This window comes from Lathamus discolor, chromosome 5 (genome assembly GCF_037157495.1).
Source record: "Lathamus discolor isolate bLatDis1 chromosome 5, bLatDis1.hap1, whole genome shotgun sequence".
NCBI lineage: Eukaryota > Metazoa > Chordata > Aves > Psittaciformes > Psittacidae > Lathamus > Lathamus discolor.
Window position 1 is genome coordinate 32,179,211 of NC_088888.1, and position 23,202 is coordinate 32,202,412.

The 23,202-nt window shown below is 38.8% G+C and overlaps 2 protein-coding genes and 1 long non-coding RNA gene across 3 annotated transcripts in view; 2 read left to right on the forward strand and 1 right to left on the reverse strand.

The window, feature by feature from the left end:
* Window positions 1-17,366, forward strand: part of TARBP1 (TAR (HIV-1) RNA binding protein 1) — a 34,486-nt gene extending 17,120 nt beyond the window's left edge. The window contains exons 18-30 of the mRNA XM_065680253.1: window positions 3,101-3,300; window positions 3,441-3,512; window positions 5,492-5,612; window positions 6,985-7,095; window positions 7,639-7,788; window positions 9,640-9,726; window positions 10,310-10,506; window positions 12,103-12,184; window positions 12,997-13,168; window positions 13,412-13,603; window positions 14,537-14,661; window positions 15,787-15,923; window positions 16,982-17,366. Coding sequence (XP_065536325.1) covers window positions 3,101-3,300; window positions 3,441-3,512; window positions 5,492-5,612; window positions 6,985-7,095; window positions 7,639-7,788; window positions 9,640-9,726; window positions 10,310-10,506; window positions 12,103-12,184; window positions 12,997-13,168; window positions 13,412-13,603; window positions 14,537-14,661; window positions 15,787-15,923; window positions 16,982-17,141 — 1,806 coding nt within the window. The 3' untranslated portion in view covers window positions 17,142-17,366. The remainder of the gene's footprint in view (window positions 1-3,100; window positions 3,301-3,440; window positions 3,513-5,491; window positions 5,613-6,984; window positions 7,096-7,638; window positions 7,789-9,639; window positions 9,727-10,309; window positions 10,507-12,102; window positions 12,185-12,996; window positions 13,169-13,411; window positions 13,604-14,536; window positions 14,662-15,786; window positions 15,924-16,981) is intronic.
* A 399-nt stretch (window positions 17,367-17,765) lies between these two features.
* On the reverse strand, window positions 17,766-19,458 carry LOC136014989 (cytochrome c oxidase assembly factor 6 homolog). Its single transcript, XM_065680254.1, has 2 exons — window positions 19,156-19,458; window positions 17,766-18,192 (listed from the first exon to the last, which is right to left on the reverse strand). The coding sequence occupies exons 1-2, from the start codon at window positions 19,297-19,299 to the stop codon at window positions 18,097-18,099; spliced, it is 240 nt and encodes a 79-aa protein (XP_065536326.1). The 5' UTR covers window positions 19,300-19,458; the 3' UTR covers window positions 17,766-18,096.
* A 30-nt stretch (window positions 19,459-19,488) lies between these two features.
* On the forward strand, window positions 19,489-21,482 carry LOC136014990 (uncharacterized). Its single transcript, XR_010613020.1, has 2 exons — window positions 19,489-19,716; window positions 20,183-21,482. It is a non-coding gene; the product is annotated as an uncharacterized LOC136014990 (long non-coding RNA).
* The last annotated feature ends 1,720 nt before the right edge of the window (window positions 21,483-23,202 follow it).

Below are 23,202 nucleotides of genomic sequence, written 5' to 3' on the forward strand. Positions count from 1 at the left end.
TAAGAATTCTTTCTTGACAAGGGAACATAAATTTTATCTGGATCTAAAAATGTATTTTATTTTCTATTTTCACTTCAGCTATTGTTGTGAATTTATCATTTCCAAAAGGTACTAGTTTGAGAGTGTTAAGAAAAAAATCTGAGAATTAAATTGAGGATAAACAAATCCATTGTTTGTTTTTGTAACAAAATTTAAAGTACTATTTCTTTGTTTTTTAGACTGTTCAGTTTCATCTGCATTGAGAAAACTTTTTTCAGTCTTGTTACTTTATTTTCATATTATGCACTTCCTCTTGAATGTTTTGTTAAGGATTTGCCACCTGAACTGTCACAAACTATTAATATTCTGGAATGAATATGCCTTTTTCTAATAGTTCAGTATTATGAAAATACTTTCTTTAGTTAGAAGCTTTCATAGATGTTGCTGAATGAGACAACACTAGCTGCTTCTTTAAAAGTTTTTTTCTTATCCTCTGGGGTCCAGGTGTAGAACATGGTAGCACTGCCTCCACAGTCAAGAGTTGTATGCAGCTTCCTGTACTCCAAAAGTGTGTGTGTCGGGGTGTTCTTTTTCCATTTTAGGTCACTAAAACCTCATTCAATATTGAGATGTTGGCTCTCCTCCTCTTCATATACTAGAAAGTTGTTTACTGTTTCTTTTCTACGTAATCTTTTTTGGGTGGTTTGGGGTTTTTTTTGCCTTTTTACTCTCCGAGCATCGACTAAGTGTTTGTGCAGAACAGTCCACAATGACTGCAAGACTTTCACCAGAGCAGTAATACATTACATATTAGTTACTAGTATATATGTATGCTTAGACTTAGGTCTCATGTGCTGCATTGTACTTGGCACAGAAATCATATGAGGAGGGGTTGCAGTTTTGCTTTGAGTCATCATAAGTAGCTGTGTCCTGGTGTCACACTTGTATTTGTAAAACTTAGCAAATGCATCCAGCTTTATTTTCAGCACAGACACTCCAAAATGATGTGATATCTCCAGATTTAACTTCTGTGTCTTAAAATGTAGGCCTGTTTTTTTTGTATCTGTTCTTTTAGAAAAGTTGCTTCAAATGACTGTTACTGTCATGTATTCTAAGCAGTAGATAAGAGTTGGCAATTGTAGTCTTCATATGGACATAAGCCAAGATACATATGCTAAGATGGTAAAATACCCCTTCAGTTCTAAGAATCGGTTAGTTTTTTCTTTTAATGAATATCTGTAATGGATTATTGTGTGCTCAGTATTGTTGTAACTGATGAACTTACTTTTCTTTGATCTTAACATTTGTTTAAGTTCTTAGTACTACTGTATTAACATCAGTGTTAGTATTTCAAGCATTATGTAACATGTATTTTGCCAATGTTGAGCATCTTGAGTCTGTGTGACAGCTATCCCATTGTCTGCAGTGGGACATACCATGACAGCAGGCAACAAGGAACTAAGGAAGGTCTCCTGTACTCAACAAAGGGCATCTGGCTGAGCCACCTTCTCTGCCCCTTCATAAGAAAATGAAGATAAAGTTCCCAAGCAAGTGTCTGCTTATGTATATTCTTATGCAAATCCTCAGCAGTCTTTGTTGCCATTGACACCTTGTGCAATGGCTGTATAGTTTTAGCTGAACAGAAAGGAAAAAATGAAACTCCTTGATACTAATTTGTCACAGAAGCATAATTTTAATTTCATCTTCCACAGTGCACTCTGCCTTTTTAAACCTTAGAAAGGGTGGAACAGAGGGGTATTGTTAAGCCAGAAAAGGGAATATTGCTATGGTAAAATCCAGATGGACTTTGACAGAAGTGCCCAGAGTACTGTGTTCTTAGGCTTAATTTCTTCTGCTGCACTTTTCCTTTGTGCTTATTTGAATGTTAATTGTGCTAGAACTTCAATTTCTTTTGTGTGTGCTGGACTTTTACTATGTTAATGAAACAATTGAAAGACATTCCAGGATTGAGAAATGTGTGGTAAATGTCATGCTTCTTTCGTCCACATGAAACGCGGTAGTTCAATTTTGGAATTACTAGGACAGTTACAATGTGTGTCTTTGCACTAAAAGAAAAGTTTGAATTCGTTGTAAAAAGACCAGCTGTTCCTAGGATTTTTTTTCTTTTTCCCTCCCAGAAAGTGTTTCTCCAGAGAGCATTTCAGGATTTCAATTTAAGCTCTTCTTGGGCTTCTTGGTACCTTAATCCTCAGCAATGCAGAACGACTTTCTCTATAAAAACTGAGTTGGAACTGTTGCATTATCAGAAGGGGATATTCAGAGTGGAGAGGAGAAGCATCCTTGTCTGGAAAGAACTGTCACACTTCTGGAAAACCATTCTCCTGGACAGCTCTAGCTGATGTTGTCTATAAAGGGATTCATAAAAAACCCACCTGTTCATTCTGAATCTCCCTGTCCTCTCCCAAATGCTTGCAATTGCTTAGAAAAAAATTACTTTGTAATTGAAGTTTACTCTTGCACTTAGCCTACTGATTGGAATAGGAAAGAAGAATTTGGGGGCCATTTTCCTTGTTTAATTTTTTCTCTTTCTGGAGAAGTTCTAGGCAGCAGTTTTGTTTATCTTAAATATGCCCTACTCAAAAGCAAAAAACAAATGACACAACACATTTTTCCACTAGAACTCATACAAACTTTTAACTTCAGCATGAATGTAACCCTCATTAAAGAAGAGAGTTAGTGATTTGGCTACCTATGGAAGAAATCTTGTTTATTTTCTTTCTCAATTGGTAAGGATTGATTGAAAACACCAGGTTGGTACTCATGAAGTAAGCCCAGGTAGCATTTGTTACAGTTATTGGGAGATTTGTGTGAAGCAGCTGGTGTTTCATCTGTTTAAGCGAAGAACAGTTCTATCTTTTTGTTTCATCTGTTTAAGCAAAGAACAGTTCTATCTTTTGTTAATTTAATCATATAACTGGGCCAGTTGTTGCCCACTCACCTGCCCTTATAATCAGAGAGTTGTAGATAGATTTAAGACAGCGTTTACATGAGCAGAGATAGGATGCAGAGATGATCAGGCCTGTTAAAATAGTTATCACTGCAGTAATATTCTAATAACTGTGCTTCTGAAAACTAGATTTTGAATCTTCTTTCTTTTCAGATAATTTTCAAGCTGATAGATATGTCTACTACAAAGACTGGAGTATTCAATGTAGTCCTTAGTCATTGTTGTCGATCTTGGATATTTCCCACTGTTGATGAGAGAAGTGCCTTGACAAATGCTTTCGTAAATGCTGGAAATTATTGTGAACTTATCACTGAGGCTTGTGTCTTTGGAACTGTATTTAGGAAAGATCAGAGGTATAAAAAACATCTTTGTGATGATATTTGTTGCCATTTTGTGCACTTTGTTTTCTTTTTAACCTTGAGATAACTATTGAAAACAATTTTTGCATGGTATTCTGCTGATTTTGTTGCTTTGTCTTCTTTCATCTGTGAAGACTTATTCAGGACGTGCATGCCTTCATAGACAATCTTGGAGAAAAATGTGCAGCAAACCTCGTTACAGAAAGGTAATTAATTGGAGGACATATCTTACAATATTTAGTGTGAATTGTGTCTTCTGTTACCATTGATGCAACAATAGAATAGATGCTGGTTTTGAAGTCATCTTCTTATCACAGTATCTCTCAAATTGCATGGGACCCATAAGGAGTATCTTCATAACTTTATAAAATATTGGTAAAAGGGCTATATACATTATATTCATAATTCATATAGTAGCTACTGGATTATTGATATTTTTTTGTCATTTCACTACCACCTTTACTCAGTAAATGAAAGAGAAATAGTTCTAATAGTGTTTTGAGAAGCGTTAGTAGTTCATAAAACCTGAGCTTTTAAAAAATCTGCTGCCAAAGTTCACTACTCCATTTTAATTATAGAATCATAGAATAGTTAAGGTTGGAAAGGACCTTAAAATCGTCAAGTTCCAACCCCCCTGCCATGTGCAGGGACACCTCACACTAAACCATCCCACCCAAGGCTCTGTCCAGCCTGGCCTTGTACATTGCCAGGGATGGAGCATTCACATCTTCCTTGGGCAACCCATTCCAGTGCCTCACCACCCTAACAGTAAAGAATTTCCTCCTTATACCCAATCTAAACTTCCCCTGTTGAAGTTTTAACCCATTACCCCTTGTCTTATCACTACAGTCCCTAGTGAATAGTCCCTCCCCAGCATCCTTGTAGGCCCCCTTCAGATACTGGAAGGCTGCTATAAGGTCTCCACGCAGCCTTCTCTTCTCCAGGCTGAACAGCCCCAACTTTCTCAGCCTGTCTTCATACAGGAGGTGCTCCAGTCCCCTGATCATCCTCGTGGCCCTCCTCTGGACTTGTTCCAGCAGTTCCATGTCCTTTTTATGTTGAGGACCCCAGAACTGCACACAATACTCCAGGTGAGGTCTCACGAAAGCAGAGTAGAGAGGCGGGATCACCTCCTTCGACCTGCTGGTCACGCTCCTTTTGATGCAGCCCAGGATACGGTTGGCTTTCTGGGCTGCGAGCACACACTGAAGCCGGCTCATGTTCATTTTCTCATCGACCAACACCCCCAAGTCCTTCTCTGCAGGGCCGCTCTGAATCTCTTCTCTGCCCAGCCTGTAGCTGTTCCTGGGATTGCTCCGACCCAGGTGCAGGACCTTGCACTTGTCATGGTTAAACTTCATGAGGTTGCCATCAGCCCACCTCACAAGCGTGTCAAGGTCCCTCTGGATGGCATCCTTTCCCTCCAGCGTATCAACTGAACCACACAGCTTGGTGTCATCGGCAAACCTGCTGAGGGTGCACTCAATCCCACTGTCCATGTCACTGAAAAAGATGTTGAACAAGACCGGTCCCAGCACCGATACCTGAGGGACACCACTCATTACTGGTCTCCAGCTGGATATTGAGCCATTGACCACAACTCCACGTGCAGCCATCCGGCCAGTTGTTTAGCTTCTGAATGGTCCATCTGTCAAAATGGTGTCTCTCCAATTTAAAGACAGTTTTCTACCAAGAGCTTTTTGGTTTTCAAATGTCTGGCTGTGGCAGTCTGCAGCTGTGTGATGCTTTGTTATCTATAATGCCATTAATTGTACTCTTGGCATTAATTATTCCAGACATCCCAGAGTAACTAACAGGAACCAAATGTTGTTTTGGACCTGAATATTTAACCAAAACTTTAAGCATAAATTAGTTTTAAGATTACAGGCACAGAACTTTAAAAACTTTTTATGATACAGCTGCGTCTGTAGAAAATAATTTTAAATGCTTAGATGCTGTTAAAGACTTGTATATAGAAGCAGGAGCAGGTTATCTGGAGCTCACTGGTGTTCTTCATCAGCAACCATGAACAGACTTCAAAATTCTGGTTCTGGGTATTTGCATGTAGTCTTGATGGCTGAAGGTTCAAGGTGATGTTTGGTGCTTTTTTTTTTTTTTTTATCATTTAGGAATTCCTAATCTCTAAAAAAATTATTTTGATAATTTTTTCATTTGTATTTTACAGTACACATCGAGATGATCACTATGTCCGGGTTTGTGCTATTAAATTTCTCTGCTTGCTGGACGGATCAGATACCTTGCATAAGAAACTCATGGAAGACATTTTCATCAAACTACTTGATACAGTAAACTTTTTTTTTCTTGCTATACAAATGTGATGTTAGTACAGTTACTAAAATGCAAAGTATTTACAGGTGACAGGATTATTTACAGTTATTTGTGTAGTCTGTCAAGGTTTGTCCAATAATACACTTTTTCTGGGGTTGTAAGGCAGAAATTACTTCAGCCGAACAAAAGTGGTGAAAATTCTCTCAGATTTATTTCTCTCTTTTTAGTGGATGTTCCGACTTCATGAAACATCCAAATTGTAACCATTTTTGCATTACAAATCTTCCTTTCGGCTGCATTTTGAAGCAACACATTTCACTTTAACAATTGGAGACTACAGACTAACTTGAATTGAGAGAGCTATTGTCTCCTTGGAAGACCTTTATAAATAGATTTAATGGAGAAGGCTTGGGTCTCATTTTCATTTATATCATATCTGCTTATGCATTGGCATGAGTCAGTGGTAAATTACTGCAGCTACTATTGGAACATCAACCATGTATTCTGGTACTATAGGATTCTGCTTTTGTCTGAAGAACAATAAATGGGTGGTCCTTCATTCTTGCCAGTTAACTACTGGAGAAGAAAGGATAATATTTGTGTTAATAAGTTTGATAAAGTGGGAGAAGTGAGCTTTAAAAGTTATTTCCTTACTTGCTTAAATATGAAGCTTAAACATGTAAAAGTAAAGTGTATTTGCATTTTAATATTAATATAGGACTTGGATCAAATTATTTTCTTTTTTAAAAGTAAAAATAGTTTTGGGTGTTATGTATTTTGCAGACCATATGGAAAACTGTATGAGAACAGGAATTTAAAGTCTTTTAAAAGCTTTATTTATCTAATCTGATTTCTGTCATGTGAAACATCTCTATTGCAGAATATCAATTTCTGTCTCAAAGCTGGAGCTGTATTTTCAAGCTGATCTTGATTGACAGCATGACTAAATCTTTTTTTTTAAATGTAGACACTAAAGTAGAAATGTTTTATATACGCATCTCTTCAGTTAGGATCTTTAGTTCCTACATAGCTAAATGACTGACTGAGTGCTCATGCTCCATTTTATGTAGTACTGTTTCAATTGTTCATGTACAGTAGGTACTGTAAATTCTTAAGCTTCTGCTGCTTGAAGAGTCTTATTACTTCTTTTTTTGTGCTCCTAGCTAAAAGTACTAGTAGTATTGTATTTTTTTTTTTAACTTCCTAAACTTCTCATGGACAAGCTTCAAAATTTATTTCTGAATAAATTAAATTAATATATTTTTCCTAACTTTTGTATTTAATGCTGATACTAGGTATGCAGTAGGTGCTGCTTTCCCAGTACAGTATATTTCCATGTATTCAATTTTAAGGGAAGAATATATAATAAACTTTTTAATTTGCTTTTAGGATGAACAGGTATCCAGATGTAGAACACGCTATTATGCAAACTCTTTACAGCATAGAATTAAAAACCGGGTATGGCAGACACTCTTGATTCTTCTTCCAAAGCTTGACCAGGTATTGCTCTTCACTATGAATTCTTAAATAAATATCTCCTTTCAAGGATAATTTGGTGTCATGCAAACTGCATATGTTAAATTACAGCACAGTATAAAGGGCGTGCAGTTTCTGTGGTCGACGTAGAAGTTTTGTGTAGTTTCATTCTTTCTATCTGAATTCATGGATTTATGATGCATTTTTAGAGTTCACTTGAAAACTGGTTCTTGGACTTGTGAGTTATAGGAGACTAGATTATGCCTGTTAAAGCTAGATAAACTCTGTGCTGAACGTCCATTTTAAAGGCTTTCATGTAGTAAAAATGTTGCTACTTTGTGAACACTCAGAATATTGAGAAATCTTCGTTTCAACTAACACTTCATAATCAAATAATTAAAAGGTATAATAAAGAAATGAGATGGTTCTAAAATGTTTGCATCTGAGTATTAAAATATTTCTAATGTTATGATAAAGCTGAGAATGTTCTTTTATTTAGATTTTTTTTTCCCCTTTGTGGAAGTAACTAACAAGATACCAAGTGATTTATGATCTTTTTTTCCTCAGAATTTTTTGTGTGGAATCCTTGGCAAAGTCTTTCAGGCTGGATTTGGTAACAATCAGGCATCTGTGAAATACTTCATAGAATGGATTGTTATCATGAGTCTGCATAGATACCCCCAATTCCTTAACAAATTCTGGGATTGCTTTTGCTATGTAAGTAAGAATTTTGGCATTCGCTTGAAGAATAATTTAAAGAGGGTACAGTTCATCACCCCATACCTTGTTTTCTATGTATTCCAGTTTCCCTTTGGAAGCAATGGGTTATTGAGCCAATCAAATTAACTTGGAAGTGGGTCTGAACTATAGTCTGAGATATTTGTGATACAGAAGTAGCTGAAGACAAATGAATTTTTCCAGCTGAGATTTCTTGAGTACATTAGGTACTGCTCTGGGCATAGTCAGTTGGAGTACTCTTTGCAGTCACAATATAAGAGCCGTCATGGATGCCCTAGATTCTGAGTTTAGGAAGATGGTGCAAAGTCACTTGTGGTTTCCACACCCAGCTTTTGTCTTCTGCATCTTGTTTGTCTGTGGGAACATGACTTGCATAACACACATTCAATTTTTGGCTTGTAATATGCATTTCTCTCACAGTGGAGTTCTGTAATGTGGTTCCAAAAGCTGGAGGCAAGGTTTGAATTACGGCATCCAAAAGTTGTAAGAGGGTTGACTGAGGAGAACTGACTTGCTACCATTTCATTTTTACATCTTGGTTGATTAAGTAATCATCCGTAAGAGCTGACTTGTGAAAATAGTAATTGTCTATATTGATATTCTTGAATTTGTTAGCATTGTATATCTGGGCTGAGTAGAACATGTATGTACTTGCATCTCCTCCAGTGCATAGGAAGACATTACTTGCAGTTGTGCATCTGCTGAAGCTCATAATAATTAAATGTAGGTGTCTTTTTTTTTTTAATCAAATAGCCTAGTTGCTACTGTAGTTTTTAAAACAGCTAAACAGTAGAACAAGAATTAAATTAAAAAACTATATACATACATTTTTTTACCCCAAACGAGGGAGGTTTTTAATACTTTGCTTGCGAGTGGTGCTTGCTGGGGTTTTGTTCCGATTTGTCTTTTTTATTTTTTCCTCTGCACAGGAGAAAAAACAATCTTTCCATTTACAATTTATACTTTTGCATATATGTACATATATAAGTACACAGCTGCACAAAGATGCCTTGTCATGCCTATCTGAACTGATAAAAAGTGTTGTAAGGAACGTAGCCTTTTCCTGTTTGAGGTCTTTTCAAAAGCTCATGCAGTTGGAATTACTGTCACTTTAGTAGATGATGATCTGTTGGATTAAAGCAATCTCACACTGATAGCAAATGCACTGAATCACAGTGGGCCCATGCAAACAAACAGCAAGCAGAAAAGATGTAGATTTATGCAAAAGGAATACGGGTTGTATTTTCAGAGGCTGTCCTGGAAAACAGTGACTCTGAAAAGGTTTTTCAGGATCATACTGAAAAATAAGCTGCTTGAGCACCCAGCGCAATGCTGCAGCAAAATGGATGAATAGGAAATATATCTGTAAACAGAAGAGTTGAATAGAAGTGTGGAAACGCATTTCTTCCAGTACAGAATATGGGTGAGGCAGCTGCGAGTATTTGGTTCTGCTAGCTGCTAGTACAGCTGCTAGCTGTACTGGTTCTACATCCAATACTCATGTGTGTGATAACATGGAAAAGTGCAAGCACTAAAAAGAATCCCTGAGGTTTTTATTGGGTCTGGGGTTTTCAGAGTAGGGAATACAGCAAATTTGGGTTGAATTTTAGCTTATTTACACTGCTGTATATGTTGTTCTGAATAGTGCGTTAATAAAATGCAAATAACATGTTAGGAAAAATGAAATCTGAACTTCATATTTTAATAGATTTTGCTGTGGAAACACATGGGGTTTGTTAATAGTGTGGTATTATTGCATGTGCAGAACGTGCTTTGAAAACTTTTAGGATAAAATATGCATATTTCTTGTTACATTCTCTTTTGCTTTAGGATGAAGAAAAGCTTAAAACAAGCATCTGCACATTTTTATCAGTGTTATCACACTTTGACATCATTCTTCAAAATACCTCTGAGAAGGTAAGTTTGACTGAAGGTGTTAATTCTTTTCCAGTTCCACTGTGTATGGATTTCTGAAATAAAATCCATTATTGCAGTTTTTCAAAGGTTTTTTTAAAACCTTTTTAATACCTACTTCCTACTAAGGTATGCTTTGGTATGGAAAACAGTGAACTTTAAAATAGATTATGAGATACAGTCAGATGTTACATTAGAATAAGTACTTCATATCCGTAGCAATCCAGGCATTTCTATTGTTTTTTTAAATGTTTGCATGCATTTGCAAGATCAGAGCTAGAAAATCAGAAGTAAACAGAGGTTTCTGTGTATGCAGAATTAATAATTTTTAAACAAATTAGTGCATTTTCAAAGCATTTGTTAGGGTGGTACATCTGTGTTAGAATGAAAAGGAAGGAAGAAAATCAGGACCGCATTCTGAAGCCTACATACATCTACATACTTTAAAGCTTCTGACTTTCTGAAATGCTCTTTTTTGAGTAAGCCACTGTTTCTTGGGCCACTCTTCCTTTTCTACTTCTGAATGGTACATTTAGCCTTAACATATAAATGAAAGAATCATCGGGGTTTGTGTTTTCTTTTGTAGAAACCAGCCTTGAAGAAAGCCCTCATAGTTGTTTTGCAGTGGTGTTTCAACCATAATTTCAGTGTTCGACTTTATGCATTAATTGCACTTAAAAAAATTTGGGGCATGTGCAGAATGTTGCATGTGGAAGAATTTGAAGCTCTGACACCAGTTATTGAATCTAGCCTTCAACAAGTGGAAAACATGCATGGTACAGGGTTAGTAACATTATTCTTGCTTATAGTCTAATATTTTGTCTTCTGAGCTATTTGCAGCCAGCCTAATTTTCTTAAGCAGCACTTGATAATTTCCGTGGGAGTTTATAGGGTTTTTAATTCTGTTAAAATCAATTATCAGCAAAGTAAATGAAGTCATAATTCAGTGTAGCATCACAGTCTGAAAGCACAAGAGATAAAACTCAAGGCATGTTTGAACAGTGCTCATAGTTTAGAGGTGGGGTAGAAAAAAAAAAGTCAGGACTGCTTAATTTTCTTCTATGGTGGATTTTAAAGCAAAAAAATTCATTCTCCCAAACTTCCTGATACCAGTAAATTCTTAAATATAAAAATCAAAAATGTGTTTGGTGTTAATACTTGAAAAAAAAAAAACCCTTCTGTGGGAGGAAAGTAGATATGGAATTTAATTTTGGATGATGATTAAGTAGGCTCTACAGAAATGCTTTTCTGCCTCCTGATTTGGAAATAGAGCAGTGAATTTAATTTTGTACTCTGTGCATGTGACTTTGTGTGTATTCTTATTTTTTTTTTAGCTCTGTTTTTAGGAGTTAATGAAAAATACTCAGTTTCTGACAGTGGTGTTGTCAGCCAACATAAACTGTTCTTTCACAACTGTAAGCTGTAACTAAACTCTAGGCTAGTATTCAGTTTCCTCCAGAGGCCAACCTAGATAGGATACTCTTTCTTGTGAAACTTGCTCCTTTTGATAATAGAATTTGGAGACATGTTACGGGGCTTCCTTGAAGCATAAGTAAAATTTATTTCCTGCATATTGGGGGTTCTGTTGTCGTTGTTGTTTGTAAATGGGTCCGTCCTTAATTGTTGAAGTATCTTATTTCCCATACAGTACATAGAATCATAGAATAGTTAGGGTTGGAAAGGACCTCAAGATCAAGTTCCAACCCCCCTGCCATGGGCAGGGACACCTCACACTAAACCATGTCACCCAAAACTCTGTCCAACCTGACCTTGAACATTGCCAGGGATGGAGCATTCACATCTTCTTTGAGCAACCCATTCCAGTGCCTCACCACCCTAACAGTAAAGAACTTCCTTCTTATATCCAATCTAAACTTCCCCTGTTGAAGTTTTAACCCGTTACCCCTTGTCCTGTCACTACAGTCCCTGACGAAGAGTCCCTCCCCAGCATCCCTATAGCCCCCCTTCAGGTACTGGAAGGCTGCTATGAGGTCTCCACGCAGCCTTCTCTTCTCCAGGCTGAACAGCCCCAACTTCCTCAGCCTGTCTTCATACAGGAGGTGCTCCAGTCCCCTGATCATCCTCGTGGCCCTCCTCTGGACTTGTTCCAACAGTTCCATGTCCTTTTTATGTTGAGGACACCAGAACTGCACACAATACTCCAAGTGATGTCTCACGCGAGCAGAGTAGAGGGGCAGGATCACCTCCTTCGACCTGCTGGTCACGCTGCTTTTGATGCAGCCCAGGATACGGTTGGCTTTCTGGGCTGCGAGCGCAATAATAAATACGATCAGGTTGCCTTATTCCAATTTGATAATTAAAGAAAAAATTCAATTACATTGCGTTTTGTGCATCTTGCATTACTTTCTGCAATTGCAGGAATGCTAGAAGGAACTGGCAGCGAATCCAAGATCACTTCTTCTTTGCAACATTTCATCCACTTAAGGATTACAATCTAGAGGCAAGTCTGAAATCATTGCTGATCTTTGTGTAGTTTTACAACTACGTTTTTATCTTCCTGTGTATGTTCTAATGTAGGATGAATAATGATCAACTATTATTCATTTAAACCTGAAAAATTATTTCACCTAATTGTGATGGATTTTAGACTAAGGCTGCAGCTTAATTGTCTAATTTATACTGTGTTAAAAACCTAGGTTAGTTAAGAAGTGGTGTATTTGATGAATTTGCCCATCTGTGGGAGTTAATCAGGTGTTATATATGTGACTAGAAGAGGTACTTCTAATAAATGAAGAGCATAATAAATTAATCACATGTAGCTTGTTAGGATTTTTAAGGCTTCCGTTCTTAGAAGTAACTTCTGATGATGCTTAAAATTGATGTGAATGGATACAAATCTATAACTTCTAGAGCACCTTTTTCATCTATTCTTTTTGATATAGCTTAAATAACTGACAAATGAATAAACAACTAAGGAGAGGAAGGCAGGCAAAAATACCTGTGCAGAGCAAAATAAGACATAAAGGAACTAAGCTGAAAATACAAGATAAACATGAATGTGAAAAGGGGTATGTGTGTTTAAAAAATGTCTAACTGGAGAGTGGAGGAGACCAGATCTGTCAAAATTTGGGCTAGCGCTATATGTAAAGTGATCAATGAGAGATACATTAGTAAGTTATATCAAGTACAAAGAAAAACAAGTATAAGATTACAGAATGCTAGATATATGTGGTAAAATTACTAGAGATGAATTTATTATCTGTTTTGCTTGCTTTAGTGGTGCTCTGCTAATAACACTGTGTTACACTGCAGACTATATTTTACATTCTTCCCCGCCTTTCGGAGCTTGCTGAAGATGAATGGATCTCACTCTCTAAATTTGATAGATTCACTGACATTCCTTTGCCACCAGCATTTCAGTGGTACCATTCTCGAACAGAACTTCGTGATCTGAAACCAAGTGACTGGTCTCAGCAAGACATGGGTAAAATATAGCTAATCTATATTAAATGTAATTATTTGTACGTAGTAGCTGTATACATCTGTGTTCAATCTGATCTCTGTTTCCTAGCTGAAGTAGACTTCTATGTCTGTGAGCAGAGTATATACCATAAAATAATAGTAAATGACTAATGGTGTCTACAGTAGTACCATTTAGATAATCTTTACTGAAGCAGTAGTTTTGCTACCACTTGCCTATCTGTATAACTACTAATTGTTTTTATAGGTTCAAGTTCAGCTGAAACAGATAGCCAGACAGAATGGACTGATGTTCAGAAAAAGATTATACCCTGGAAAAACAGTACTCCTAGTTTAGACCTGGAAATGGTATTTCAGGACCGTGCTGCTAAACTTGGTAAATCAAACAGCAGACTGATTGTGGTGGCTTCTCTTATTGATAAACCTACCAATTTAGGAGGTAAGGTTGATGGCACATCTTATTTTAGACCAGTTGGATAGTAGGAATGAATTTCATGTTATGTTGATAATTGGAAAACTATTTAAGTACTGCTCAGAGCAATAGATTACTAGCCTGGGGAGGCGGTAACCAAATGAAATACTACCTGCTTCAAAAGAAGGGATCTTCTATAGTTTTGTTTCAAGGGGGTTGGGGGAGGAGCAATTACACATAGCATGCATTAATTAAATAGAACTTTGCTGTTAAGTCACGCTCAGTTTCTTAATGCTTTTGTATTTTTTGTTACAGTTGAGTTTTTCAACATTGTATGCAGTTAAAGGAAATAATTTGCTTTTACGTTCTTTTCTGTAACAATTAAGCCAAATCTTGTAGACCTACTAGTTTCTCATGATGTGGACAGGAAAATGCCTGTTCCTGATTAAGTGCTTTTCACAATGTCATGCAAGCTGTGATATAATAAAACCCCCAAATACTTTATTGCATTGTACTTGCTGTTGTCAGCAGCTTAAATAACTGCAGTGAGACTGTTGATGAAAAATAAGCCCACAAGCTGGTGCTGTCTGCATTGTAATGTGTCATTCTCTCAACGTAATGTCATTTAACAGGTATGGGGTTTATAGCTTAAGCGTGTGTGTATGTGTCAATCCATCCCTGTTGACACTTGTAAGCTGACCCATTACTCTGTAGAAGCACTTTGTCAGATATACTACTTTTCTAATTTTTATCTTTCTGGTAAGTTACAAAACTTTTTTCCACCTTGGTAAATTATATGGAACAACGTGTGTCTTGGAAAAAATGACGTAAAACTGATTAAAAATAGAGGACTAAATTAACCATTTCTCTTGGATATTTTTGTCCTTTCTCAATTGCTAAAATATTCTGGCTTTGTGTTTATTTGCTACACAAAAATTACTTTAATTCTTCTATTTGCAGGTTTATGTCGTACAAGTGAAATATTTGGGGCATCTGCATTAGTTGTGGGCAGTCTTCATTATATACAAGATAAGCAGTTTCAGCATCTCAGCGTTTCCGCAGAGCAGTGGCTCCCCCTTGTTGAGGTGAATGGAAACATTTTAATAGCTCAGAAGTGTACTGTACATCTTCAGTTCATCAAATGTATAGTTCAGTCTTCTTTTATCTGGTAAAAATGAACCTTTTATTTAACAGAAGCTCCCACTGTTATCGCTGAGATTTAATCTTCAGTATTTTGGTATAAAATTTGGCTCAACCTCATAAAAAGAGCTTATCACAGCAATAAGAAATGAACATTATTTTTAAGTTGATTCTGTGAGCTGTCGTTACTCTTTTTTTAGTGGTGAGTTGGAATTTAATGTTTATTTATACATGTTAAACAATGCTTCATTTCTCTTGCTTGCTCCATTGCTTTTGGTAACTTTGTGGGGATGATCGCCGAGCTTGCCTGAAGCTAACTTGTGCCAAGCTTTTAGAGCCTATTATCTAGCTTATAAAAATGAGGGTTTCGATCTATATGTTTAGTATTTGGTAGAAAACATTTGTGATATTTTATAATACTCAGTTTTTCAAGATCACTTTTAAGTCATCTGAATAATTGAGTGCAAATTTTTCACCACCTCCTCTCAGTGTTTATGTTCAGCCTATTCAGATTTTGCTTGATAGCTACAGTGTTTTGCCTAAAACAGAATGCTGATGGACATGTGTTGTCATGCCTAGTCTCTGCATAGAAGTATAGTGATAATAGAACTTCTGCATGAAGGCATTTAATACGAATAAGCAATTTAGAGAGTAGAGTGCAGACAGTTCTTCACTGGAAGCTATCACAAGTTGTAATGCAGGCATGTAAGGCAACTCAGCCTTGGTACTGGGTGTTATATTGTTTTGGGAAGGAATTCCAGGTTAAACAACTATGCACCTTCTCCCTGTGATTCTTCTGCATTCAGATGTAAGGCTTGTAGCTGTCAGAATCATAAAAAAGCCTTTTTGTTCATGGTATTCGTGGAGTACATTTTTTGTGACCTTAACCTTGTGTGCTATTGCTGAAGAGCTTTTAAAATGTTAAGCTATGCATATGGCCAGAGCTTTTGGAGATAAAAGTCATTCATCTTAAAAACAGTCCAAGTAAATTGATTTTCACAGTTACTTCAGAAGTTTACAGATGCTGATATTTAAATACTTGTGTATTTCTCTCTGCTTCTGATGGACAGGTGAAACCATCTCAGCTTGTTGATTATTTACAGCAGAAAAAAACAGAAGGCTACACTATTATTGGTGTGGAGCAGACAGCTAAAAGTTTTGATCTTACAGAATATTGTTTCCCAGAGAAGTCGCTGTTACTGCTGGGGTAAGAACACACACGTTTTTGTAAATCTACTTCTTGTAGTCCATCCCTTCTAGTACTCATATTTTGGTCATATGAAAACCAAGTGGCAGTGGTGAAGGTGGATTTAGAGTGCAAAGTGATCATGGAAGACAGCAGAGCTTGGCTTTGTGTGCTAAGGAGAAGGTGGTGTTGATGCCTGCTTCTGAATGATCCTTCTCTTCACACTTAATACGCTATCCATACACTGTAACTACTTTTTTTTTTATGAGTGGAATTAGAGACAGCACGGATTATAGTTTTCCTGGTGTGATAAGAGGTACCATCAGTTCATTTAAGTTATTTGGGGCCCTTTGCGTGTAGTTTGCTCAGCAAGAAGGGGGCTGCCTGTTTGCTCTGCTTAACTTGGTGAGGACTGGAGCTGAGTGGAAGCATGCATAGCTGGGAGATGCTTTAAAAATGAAGGAAGAGGCACAAGACAAAGCAAGTTTCTGCAGTACAAGCAGAAGCTGGGACAACTTCAGAGAAAAGCAGTAATCAGTTCCTATAGGCAGGCAAGCCTCATATGTGACAAAGGGAAAGCTACTTGAAGAAGTCTAGAGGAAAGTGCCTGCAAGTCAGAAAGCTACTGAATTGTGGGGTCGCCAACAGACCAGGAAGGGCAGAATACTGGGTTTTTGAACCTTTTTATATGTAGCTTGTCTTCAGAATGTAGTTTTCATCATTACTTTGTTCTCTTCTACTTAAAACCACAGTTCCAGTTACCAGTAGATAACCTTTAGTAACATCTGGGGTGCTCATTCTGAAGAGGTGAAACACTTCCAGTTCAAAGCTCCAATCAGTCTCGACATTCCCTCATATGAAGACCTCACTGAATGTAGAGTGGGCAGTTAGAGCTTCCCTGTTGTGCCAATAGCTTCATGCCCAGATCGTTTCCTATACAGCTGTTCACTAGTTTCAAAATACAGGCAGAGAGGAAGTCTTTATGTTGGGTGTTCAGCTGTTGCTGGAGCAGTGAGCTGAATTTTTTTCTGACATCAAAGCTTAGTTAGGTCTCCCGTGTTTTCTTTTTTCTTTACTAGAAATGAACATGAAGGAATCCCAGCAAACCTGATTCACCACCTGGATGTCTGTGTGGAAATTCCTCAGCAGGGCATCATTCGATCCCTCAATGTTCATGTAAGCGGAGCTCTGCTGATCTGGGAGTACACAAGACAACAAGTCATCAAGCAAAAACAGTAAAAATAACTGTCAAGAGTTCTGTGCCTTATAGTACAGATGGGTGACTTTCTATGGTGCTACAGTGTGAAATTCTGAATAGGCGAGATACAAACTCAGGGTGAATGAGGATTCTTCAGTTTTGCATGTTTTATTCTGTGTAATGTTCAGACTGACTTTTAAATGCCTTAATACTATACCTCCTTAAATAAAACTGTTGCATTGGAAATAAATACTATTTATATTGCATGTGGTGTGGGAGATTTTTTTCTACTATTAGAACATCAGTATAGTATGTGAAGAATCCCAAACTCAAAAAACAAGTTTTTACTGCAGTTACTTCAATTGTGATGACCACGTTTGAAATGAGAGTGGTGCCTTCCTATAACCTCAATCAAAACTTACTGCAGCCAAAGCATTCTATGCCTCCAGCATGTTTTTCAAGGTAAATTCACTTACATTAAATGCCACCCCATGCATTAGGTCTTCTAATAGCTGCTGTTTTGTAAACTGATGTCTGACTTTACCGCATATATCAAAGTATATTAAAATACAGTTTAATGACAAATACAAATCATATTATACCACCACCTCCTTCTGACAAGGAAGTTGGAATGGACTTTTTATCTTAAGGAAAAGCTGGTTAACTTACGGAAAAACAGTTTTATTGTTCTCTTCAGAATTACATTACATTATTAAACAATCATTTATTCTCATGAAACCATTTGACTAATTGCACATTCAAAACCTTAATTTTTTAATAGCCCTGCACCATATTTCTTTGACTTATTCTCATGAAAAAGCTATCCACAACTATCTTTTCCCAGCAGACACCTGAGACCTGGTAACAGGAGCAGCAGTGTGCATTTCACAAAGACAGTGGGGTTATCAGTTCTTGAGCTGAAGCAGCTTCTGTCACTCTCTCATGCTTTCTCCTTCCATAGTTATTCTCACTAGATTCATTTTGAAAGCAGAGTAGCTAGGACTTCCCAGCAGCTTCTGGAGGATGATACCCTTCTGTTTCAAGCTTCTTTTTATATTTTAAAAAGTCTCTTCTTTTGTCAAAATATTTAACCTGTTTAAAAAAGAGAAAAGATATCTGGAAGAAACTGGCAGAGAAAGAGGCTTTGTGCATCACAAAAAGAATAAGGAATAATGACTGAACTTGAGGAGGATGTTAGCTCAATACATTAGTTAGAAGCTTCTTGCTCTGTTGAAGAAATTAAGAGTGGAGTATTTGTTTTGTGGATTTTTTTTATAATTTTGAAAGTGAACTTCAGTTTCCTGCCATAACCACCCCATTACTTCCATAAGCATCTGATAAAGCCAGTCTATTGCTTTGCTATTTTCACTGCATGTGAAACTATCATCACTAAAGATGACATACAGCAGAAATGCAGCATTCAAAGTGTAAGTCACTACATCAACTGTGAATGTACTTGGGTTTTTGTTACCGACTTCAGTCCATTCAGCCCCTCAGCCACTGCTGTTAGCGAAAGAGCATTTAAAAAAGGTTAAGAACTACAGCTTGAGCTTAGGGAAACTAAAAGGCACAACACGAGTGGGCTACATGGAAGTCAATGGTTTACTGTGAAGTTACACTGCATGAAGAAGGGTATGCACGAGGCACCAAATGCCAGTCTGAAGATGCCATGCAAGTGCGAGCCCTGTGTGTGGCCTCCCTTCTGTACTAGCCTTTCCTCTTTAGTAACTTCTGTGCACTTCCACAGGCACCTTTCTGAACTTTAAACAATAAGCCTGGATGCTTGTGTAGCTGTGTATTTATCTGAAAGTTTGACACTGTGGTTTTCTTCCCCGTTATACCGTGCGCTTTGATCTACCTTCCACAGCTTCCAGGTTAGTTAGTGCTCTGCTCAGGAGTTGCGACTTCCCTGTAAGACTAAGAGCGCGCACACCAAGTCATGTTTTGAAGGGTGCAGGGCTCTCTATGAGGAAGCGTCAGCACGCGTTCTGCAATGCAAGAAGCTTAACGCGGTAAGCGGAGGCCGAGGTCGCGCCCGGAGCGGCGGCTGCTCACCCACTGCTGCGGGCACAGCGACTCAAAGGACAGCCGCAGCTTCTCGCACTTGGAGGCATCATCCCCGTGGCTGTCCATGCACTGCCAGAACTCGTCCCGGGCCCCCCAGCAGGCCTTCCTCTCCTCCATCGTTGGCGCCGCCATCTCGCTGCCGACCTGAACGCAAACGGCGTGTGTCCGAGCGGCACCGGGTCGGCAGAGCCGGTCCCGAGGCAAACGGCTGCCGGGGCGCACCGCCACAGCGCAGGCGGCAGGCCGGCGCCGCCTCACCCGCCCGCCCGCCGAAGGTCACGGCCCCGGAAGCGGTGCGGCACCTTTCCTAGTGCGCAGGCGCAGTCCCGAGCGAGCTTGGCCACGGGACATGGTCGCCATGGGGACGGAGATGCGGGATTCCTCCTCAGGCCGGGCCGGGCCGGGCCGGGCCGGGCTCCCCAGGTCATCCGGTCCCAACAGCTCGGTTCCCCCTGCCAGGCCCTTCAGGGGCCCCGCTTAGTGCGAGGAGAGCCCTGGGTGTGTGAAGGGTGTGTTTCACACCCCAGAGACACCCCAGCCGGGCGCCGGGTAAACTGAGCCGAGCGGCAGCACCGGGAAATACCCCTGCAGTGCTGGTAAAGAACCCCAGGAGCGCGCTATGTTCGTTGTTTTATTTGGGAATCGGTGGCGTTTCCTTGTGGCAGTCCCTGCAGCTGAGGAACTGGAAGTCTTGTTATATGCATCACCATTGCCTGGCAGTGCGGGGCAGTGTTGCAGTTCGGAGCGCGCTCACCTGCGTTGCCGTAGTCACCGGCTGCGCTCGTGGGAAGGGTGGCGTTTTGGTAGCTGGGCAGAGCCCAACTGTGCCGGGTGCAGAACCACTGCCAGCTCCCATGGCGATGGCTGGAGCTGCCTTGGGTGCATGAGGCCGCCCGGCAGCCGGGCCAGGGAGCGGGTGGAGCTGCCGACCTACCTTGAGCTGTTTTTGCTTCTTAGCATGCAATAACAGTTCCCACTGGTGGTTATGGGCATGCTCATCTGGTTCTCCTTGCAGGTGGCTCTCTTGCCTCTATACCAGGAAAGGTATTTTCAGAGAAGACCAAGGATTTCTGCTTCTTCCGCAGAGTACCTTACAACCCAGCCAGATCCGGAGGGGATTTCGTTGGTCAAAATACCTAACCAACCCCTTCGGAGGGAATCTTTTGAAGCAAAGTAAATGTGACTGCTGCTGTACACTGTACAGTATGTAACAGCCCATGTTCTCATCCCTGCCTGTTTGCTTAACTACCTTCTGTTTGTTAGACTGTGCTAGGTTAAAGATAGAAATCCAGTAATTTAACATCAACAGAACAGGGGGGTTAAGGTGAGTGGAAGCCACTACAAAAGTAGAATTTCAATTAATGTTTTTCTGTTGAAAAGAATTAATATAGAAATAAAATTATACTTACTTGCTTACTTGGAACCCTTTTGCACTCAAGGTTTTGCAAAGCGAGTTTTTACAAGCATGAATATTGAAAGGAAATTAATGTCAAGTCTCAGGACTGAAACACGATAATAGGAAATGTCAGTTGTGTTTTAGATTTCAAAATTTATGGTGCATGTAATGTTGTTTTGTTACGGCATTGTAGAAACAGAGTGGGTAATATGATTATGTATAATTAATCGCAAAGCCTGAAGAGCACACCTGGGATTTGTGATAAATAGTTTATTCTTTAATGGTCTGTAGCCCAAGAGATACTCAGTGGACACACTTGTAAATAGCTCCATGTGATAGATATTATGGAAATTCAGTGATCTGGTTTTAAGAAAGTGCATGAATAGAAAAAAGGTTTCTCCAATACATTTTTAATGGCAATATTTCCATTTGGTTAAACTGCTATCATAAGAAGATGGATTTTTTTGTTGTTTATTAGCCAATTCTAAGTATCTATCTTTAGTCTCTTACTTTTGGGAAATGTGCCCAGTAAGTAATAAATGGGATATTTATAATACCGGGTAGAGGCAAATGTTCTAGAAAGAGGGGAGGCTGAAAAAATTCCAGATTTGTTAGGTGCACTGCTGGCCACAGTTGAAGCCTTTGAATTACATTTCCATTTAGCTTTTAGTGAGATAGATGTTATTAAAGAAATAGATACCTGTCATAAAGACTTCATGTTCAGTTTTATGGATATCCTTTTAATAATAACCTGCTTTAATGTCTTTGGATGAGTTAGCAAGAATTTAGGGTTTTGAATGAATAAAGAAGGAGGAGTGTATGAGGAGAAGGAAAACTGTAGCTTTTGTTTGGCAGCCTTACCAAATCAATTTTCTGAATCCCTAAGAAAATGTGCATTATAAAGTTATTTTTCAACTAACTGGGGCTCTTACCTTGATTTCCTCATAATGCTGTCTTTGCTGGGTCAACAATGCTGTGTCTTCGCTGTCACACTAGGGAGTGCCAGTGTGGCATGAACATTGAAAATTAAGCACATGGCCTGGGACACTGAGATGGAGACTTGGCTGTGTGGGTGCATCAATTAGCACAGGAGAGGATTTGACTAGGAAGAACTAATCTGTCTGTGCAGGCTGGTATGGACACAAAAGGAGAAAGAATAGACAGAACAGTGATTTTTATCTTCTCCAAATCTCAGTTTAGTGATCTGAAGCCTGCTGAGAAAAGGTTTCCTTGTCTTTGTGACATCTCCTGGACATCAATGGAGAATTCCGTGAAACATAGCCTGAAAATCAATAGGCTACCTAGACAAGTGGCGATTATGACCACCAGGGAGTGACAGGGGGGTTGGAGCTAGATGATCTTAAGGTCCTTTCCAACCCTAACTATTCTATGATGAAGAAAAAAGAAAAACTAACCCAGCAGCTGGAGGTTTACGATTCTTCTGAGGTGACAAAGTAATTCACATTCATTATAGGCATTGTTTTTTAATGCCAGTATTCCATTTTTGTTCAGTTGTTAGGAAGGACGAAAACAGAAGAAGGAGTATTTTGGGAAAAGCAGTCAGTGGTAAGGTGGGAAGACTAATTCTTACTCTTCTGTTGGCTCCTGATTAGCAGTTGTCTAAGCCTACCAAGGATGAGACAAGCTTGCTTTGCAGCAATGTTGATGCTCAGCCTTTTGCAGGAAAACTAGATGGGAAACTGGGAATCTGCCTGTTCAACAAGCAGACTTCAGCTTTCAAAGCTGTGTAAATGACAGAAGGAAACTCATCTGAGTTTCGTTTGCATGCCTTCACATTTCTGTGGCATGTTATATACTAAAAGCAAAGAAGCAGTTTCTAGTTCTCTCTGAGACTGAAACACATCCTGAAATTTTCTAAAAAATCCAGCTGCATTCTTGCATTCAAGTATTGTATTTAATAATGCATCAGCTGCACCAATTACTTATAGTCACTATAAACATTGTCTGTGAAGTGTAGGTGGACTGTACCAGATGGGATTGCTTACACATGCAAAAAGGCAACATCATTCTCAAACATGATATTTGTTCCCAAGATCAATATCAATTTTCTTAGCAGCCAAGCTAGCAAGTGACATGCCTTTGACCAAATCCAGAATCACACAATGAAAGAGATGGTTTTGTTTACAAGTCATGAAGGCATTTAAAATGTGTAATTGGCCAAAAATCATAAGGAGGCTATTAAGCAACTTACTCTGCTTACTAGGCTGCAGTCGTTTTGAGGCTTGGCAGCTTCAGAAGCCAGAGGGAGAGAGAGACCTATTGCTGGGAGATAGCAAAGCTATGTTCACTGGCCCGTAATGTATACTCATAGCCAGCAGGGCAGGAAACTCAAGCTAAAGTTCATGTTTTGTAAGTCCTTAGAAATCTGTCTGCTTGGACCTCTGACAGGTAGAAAAGAGAAATGTGAGGCTTTTTATTTTCAGAAACATTAGTTTGAGTTACTGCTCCTGTACTTAGGACTGTGATTTCCTCTTAAAAGAATATTTTTAGGCTGCAGGTGCACATCTGTTCAATTGACTTCCTTTTTGCTTTCACAAGATCTTTCAGCTCCTTTTCTCCTTATTTCTCTTTCTAATGTTCAGGACTCTTAGATAAGGTGCAGGGATTTTTGAAATGCC